General features: G+C 38.4%; 1 protein-coding gene across 1 annotated transcript in view; it reads left to right on the forward strand.

Moving 5' to 3' along the window:
- ascc3 (activating signal cointegrator 1 complex subunit 3) overlaps nt 1-6250 on the forward strand; it is a 376011-nt gene that overhangs the window by 259512 nt on the left and 110249 nt on the right. The window contains exons 17-19 of the mRNA XM_007577033.2: nt 1247-1366; nt 2197-2361; nt 2727-2813. Coding sequence (XP_007577095.1) covers nt 1247-1366; nt 2197-2361; nt 2727-2813 — 372 coding nt within the window. The remainder of the gene's footprint in view (nt 1-1246; nt 1367-2196; nt 2362-2726; nt 2814-6250) is intronic.

Consider the following 6250-nt stretch of genomic DNA (forward strand, 5'->3'; position numbering starts at 1 on the left):
GCTTGCGGACTGTTGCATGTAAAAAGACTCAAGAAATTATAACAGCAAGTGCACAGGAGGAGGCCCAATTTAATTTTTTGTCATGAGGCCCAAGATTCCTGGCGGCACCCCTGATGGCAGTTTAGTAGTCTTATGGCATGAGGGATGAAGCTGTTACGGAATCTGGCTGTTCTGCTTTTGAAGCTGCTGAACCTTTTCAAAGAGGACAGCAGGGAGAACAAACCATGCTGAGGTTGGAAGGGATCTTTTATAATCGCCCAAGCCCTGGACAGGCAGCGACTATGAGCGGAGTCAAGGATGGAAGGAAGCTCAGTCCCGATGATTTTCTCAGCTGTCCTCACCACTCTCTCCACACGTTGCCAGTCTGAGGTATTACATGCTCCAAACCAGACAGAGATACTGCTGGTCAGTATATTCTCTCCTGTCCCTCTGTAGAAAGTGGTGAGCATGGGAGGGGGGAGGTGTGCTCTTCTCAGCCGACGTAAAAAATGCAAATGTTGCTGAGCTTTCTTCACTAGGCCAGAGGTTTGGTGGGACCAGGTCAAAGTATCAGTGATCTGTATCCCCAGGAATTTAATGTTTCTGACCTGTTCCATTGCGACATCGTTGATGAATGAAACATAAACCAACATTTTGATGTGTAACGACGGCCCTGACAATTGTTGACTGTGTGTTCTACAACTTTGTATTTTTGCGTGTGTTTTTTATGATGTAAAACACTTTGAACTGCCTTGTTGTTGAAATGTGCTACACAAATAAACTTGATTGATTAATTTATTGATTGATTCATAAAAAAAAACTAGTAGGGCTGTAAGAGCTGGGATTCTTACTGGTTGATAGCATATCAAATACTTATGCAATAAAATGCAAATTAATTACTAAGGTACTCCATCAAGATTACCCATAATAATTATTATAAACTTCTAAATACTTTGCAAGTGGAAAACTCTGCAAAATTGGCAGTGTATCAAATACTTGTTCCCCCATTTTGTTGTGAAATGTGTTGCTCACACATAGTGCAACTGTTGCATTGTCTGTTGAAACTAACACTGTAACCTCATATGTTTGCTACTTCTATGGTTGAACTTCAAAGGTTCTATTTAGTTTACATAGAATAACAATAGAAGGAATTGAATGTTTGTGACTGTGTTTTCATTAACCATCCAGAGGATGGTGACAGAGACCACTGAAAATGACACTGAGGGGATGTGAAGCTGTGATTTTCCTTTTTGCTCCTGTCCTGCAGATCGCTCTGGGAACTGTGACCAATGTGGAGGAGGCTGTGAAGTGGCTCAGTTACACATATCTATATGTCCGGATGAGGGCCAACCCACTGGTGTATGGCATCAACCACAAAGCCTTTCAGGTTGGTGAAGCCTTTGTTGCTCCTCTTGGCAAAGGCCTCCCAGAATAATTTGTTACTTTTAATGTATAGAAGATGAAGCCGGCAACAGAAACATGTTTTTGTCAATTTAAACAGCTCTCTGCTAGAGTTTAGGTCATATCTAAATTATCCAACCCGACCCAGCTCGAGCCTGTAGGCAGTGTGTCTGAGCCCGATCCAACCCAACTGACTTAAATTTAGGCCTGAGCCTAAAGTAAACTCGACATATTATTTTAATTCTGAATTTACTGATTTTGTTTTAAGACCACAATTTAAGTAAACATTGTAACTCCTGCTGTTTTAAGCTTTTGCTTACCATCTTCCAGCTCCATCTAGTCACTTTTTATAACCACAAGGTGAGCCATGTACAATTCTTCTGGGATGTGTTATTGATAGGATCCTATCTCCACTGCTGCTCAAGCAGAGCTTCGTGTGCATGCAGTGTTATTTCCTCATCCAGTTAAATCCATCCAATTTTTGTTTTTACACAATAATAGGTAGATTACAGTAACTTTATATCGAACATTCTCATTTGTTTTTCTCTCTGATATTGCAGGCTTTATTAAACGCACCACAGAAGTCCAACCCGGACCTACCATCTATTAAATAATTCTGGCTGGGTTAGACTCGGGTCATAAATCAAAACTCTATTCCCTGCTAAGTCAGCTGTAAAGTTGCTCAAAATATGACAGCTGATGAAGATACAGTTAATCTCATAGGATCCCTCTAAATGGTTAAGCATTCATTGAATGTTAGTAATTGAAAATATTTCAGTCCTACATAACCGGACAAGAAATGCATTTGTACCTCAGATGGATCCAGCTTTGGAGCTGCACAGGAAGGAGCTTGTGGTGGAGTCTGGCCGGAAGCTGGACAAGGCCAGGATGATCCGCTTTGATGAGCGCACCTGCTACTTCGCCTCTACAGACCTGGGCAGGACAGCCAGCCACTTCTATATTAGATATAATACCATTGAGGTAGACCCAGTTTTTAGTGTCTTTTGGATGTTTAGTCAAGTCAAGTTTATTTGTATAGCACATTTCAGCAGCAAGGCAGTTCAAAGTGCTTTACATCATAAAAGCATCACATAGTCACCAATTATGAAACAAGCAAAAAATCATGGCATTTTGACAAAAAGGGGTAAAAGATCTAAATCATTAAGCAACTACACATCAAATATGTTGATCAATGTTCCACTTGCCACTATTCAAAAGTTTAGGTTTACTGTGGAAAGCTGATGCATCAAACCGAAATTACTGCCAGCTTCTTTGATCTTAAATACATCCTGAAAGACCAGATGTAACTCCTCTAACTTACATTTCCACTTTCTTTATGCATGAAGACATTCAACGAACTTTTTAACTCACAGAAGACTGAAGCAGACATCCTCAGTATTGTGTCCAAGGCAGAGGAGTTTGATCAGTTGAAGGTAGGAGGATTGATGCTGAACTGTCTATTCATCTTTATGTGATAATTTGGAAATAAGGGGTGTTACTGACTTGACCCAAAAATTGCAAACCAAGATAAGCCAATAATATTTTTATATAACATGATTACAAGGGTGTAAATCCCATCTCATTATTGGGGTGGGAGACTATTAACAGGAAAATTTCTTAAGAGCAATTTTGGGGGGTCGGCGAAGTTCCATTGAAATGTAACGTAAAATGTGGTTTAAAAGTTTTTAAACCACATTCAAGCTGCAGGACCAAAAATGACTAGTAATGCACATCAAACATGTTTTCTTCTCAGTAAGCAGCCTGCTGAGAAGTAAAACTAAAATTAAAATGTTACTTGGACACGAGTTTTGTTCAGTCTGACTGTTCTAATCTCTGCTCCACCTTTACAAAAATTTAAGGTTCTAAATACAAAAGCTTTAATGAGTAACTCCTCTTAATAAAATTCCTCATAAACATTGATTTATTGAAATGGCTCCCAATACAAGTTATGACCTATTTAAATTATAACTTATTAAGCTGCTTTATTTTTAAGCCTCTTTTAGTTTTATCATGTCCTGGGTGACTGAAAATAAATAAGTAGATAGAAATGAATATCTGTGGAGTATCATAATTTAAATGTAACACTTAAAGCACGAGAGTTTATATAGAAAAATATTCAGATTTTATTTTGTGGTTTTAAAGGTTCCGGGTTGAGGCAGTGAGAAATAAAGGCAGCTTTCTGTTTTTCTATCTGTTCTCTCTTCTGTTCTTGGCTCCCACACAGAGCTGGGTCCACTTCCTCAGCCCCTCCTCCAGTTTCAAACTCTTCTAATTAGCTAAAATTCAAAGAGTTAAATATGAATGAGATGTTTGCTACCTTTAACAAAAAAGCTTAAGTCTATGAAAGCAGTGTAGCAGTTTTGCTAATACGGCAGCTTATCATGATTCAGTCAAAGTAATGAAATAACAAACTGCAGTCTTATTTTTATTGTTAATGTGTTTCTTCCCACTGAGCAGTGAAAGTAAATAAAATGTTTACATGTCTTTTGCTGTAAGTATTTACTTTCTGGAGGGGGGTTTTATTTGTGATGCAGAACTACAGCAACAGCTAGCTACTTCAGCGGCTCTGACCAGCCTGTGTCATTAGCGCCATAGACATAAATATGTAGACCCCTCATGGAGCGCTGAGTTGTACTTAACAGCGTCCGCCATCTTCTATGTGGCAGCAAAGGATCGGAGCTCCTTAAGTCCTGTGCTGTGTGTTTCAACCGTTTTACGAAACAAACTGGATTCATTGGCATTACCTTTTACAGGTAAGGATGAAAGATCAGAATTACTTGACTTGGGAGCCAGAAATTTGCTTCTAAACAACTGAAAAATATTTCCTATGTAGTTAAATTGGCCCGAAGTAACCGCTGATTGTTAGCTTAGCAGCTAATGTTTTCATACTGTTTTCTAATGAGAGAGAGGTGATGAAAAACCGTTGTTAGAGGAGACGTTAATTAAAAACCAAGGGATTTTGTGAGGAAAGATCAGTCAGGATCAGAGATGGAGCTGCTGTTCTTCAGTCTGTTTCCCAACTCAGCTTCACCATGTCGGTATTTAGCTACAAAGATGCTACAAGTCAGAGCCTCAGCATTCTGAAAGTGTCTTTTTCTGAATGTGAAGGAAAAATATATATATTTTCTATTACACTTTTGGATCATTTTATCCTTAGCCTGTGTACCAGGACGTCTCAGAAGTTATTGGAGTTCTCCCAGTGTAACCAGCAGACTGAAGCCCTGCCTGTGACCACTGTTACTAATATAATAAATAAATGTTTTATTCTTTCACTTTTTGTATATTTTTAAATATCTGAATCTGAAGTACTAGTGTATTAATGCAGCTTATGTAATGAAATAAAAATTATTAAAAATTATTTACTCTGTTGGAATTACTTTTCACTACTGTCAATAGCAGAGTTGATGTAAACTGTAATAAATATTTTTTTCTCTGGAAAAAAGTAAGAAAAATATGTAGTTTAATGTTTGACAATGACTGATTTATAAATCAAAAGTCATTTCCTCAATGATGTATAAAAGATAATTACAAGAAAATGATTTGTTCCTTGTCTTGAAAAGTTAAATGTACATTAAATTATGGAATTATGTAAATATATTATTTAATAAAACATTGTAAAAGTGTCTGTTCATCAATGTCAATATAAAAATTATCAGAATCATCTCTATCAAATAAAAACTTTGTGCTCTTTATTCAGAAATGCCCCCAAAACAATTAAATAATCACATCAAAAGTTAGAAACTCTGTCTTTAGTCATTTCTTTGATTGCCAAATATATTAATGTATGTGAGAAAATGTGTCAATGACAGGCATTAACTTAAAATACTTTGTAGAACGGCAATTTCTGAAGTTCGGTACATTTACCTGTATTAGCTTACTGGCACATTGGCCACATTCAATATGGTGGACGCTGTTACGTATCGCAGCAACGGGCCGACCCGCTCCATGAGGCGTCTACGTGTTCATGTCTATGGTTAGCGCTGCTGTCATAGACATGGACCTCATGGACCGCTCTCGCCTATTGTCGCTGACGAGATTTAGGGCGGCCATCTTGGAGCGGTACTCCACTCCACTCAGCGTTATGTGTTTAGCAGGCACAATGATGTATCAGTGCATTTAATCGATCATAACACGCTTTTTTTGTTACTGGAAACCATATTCAAACATCTACATTTATAAACAATTGTATTTTTAAAGTATGTTTTAATACATAGTTCAGCATATTTAAATATGCTTAGTGGCTGTAACAATAGAATAGGAATGGAATATTCTGTATGATGAGCATTTCACAAAGCACACAGCCGTTCATAATTTATTTAATAAATTATTTAGTAATATATACTAAATAATTTCGCAGGTCAGTCACTGCATGGCAGGTGCATGGCAGGCACCTATTGTTCCACACCCAATAGAATGTCTCTTTATTGGGGCCTGCCATAAGCAATGCATAGGGAGAGCAGTGACTGACCTGCTTTGCAGGTCAGTCACTGCTCATAATATACTTGACAATATTCACAGCTACTCTGTGTTAGTGTTGGGTTAAGTATGTCAGAATTGCTTATATCTATTTTTCATGACAAATTTGAAACGCTGGGTTTAAAGGGATGGGCACAGGTGGCAGGCCCCTCAAAATTTCTGCGGAATTTTCTAGTTGGGGCCTGCCAGCAATGCATAGGGAGAGCAGTGACTGTCACTGCCTCCATGCATTGCATGGCAGGCACCTATTGTTCTACACCCAATAGAAGGTCTCTTTATTGGGGCCTGCCATAAGCAATGCATAGGGAGAGCAGTGACTGACCTGCGAAGCAGGTCAGTCACTGCCTCCATGCATTGCATGGCAGGCACCTATTCTTCCATCACCGTTAATGCG

The sequence above is a fragment of the Poecilia formosa genome, unplaced genomic scaffold (genome assembly GCF_000485575.1).
Source record: "Poecilia formosa unplaced genomic scaffold, Poecilia_formosa-5.1.2 Scaffold425, whole genome shotgun sequence".
Lineage (NCBI taxonomy): Eukaryota > Metazoa > Chordata > Actinopteri > Cyprinodontiformes > Poeciliidae > Poecilia > Poecilia formosa.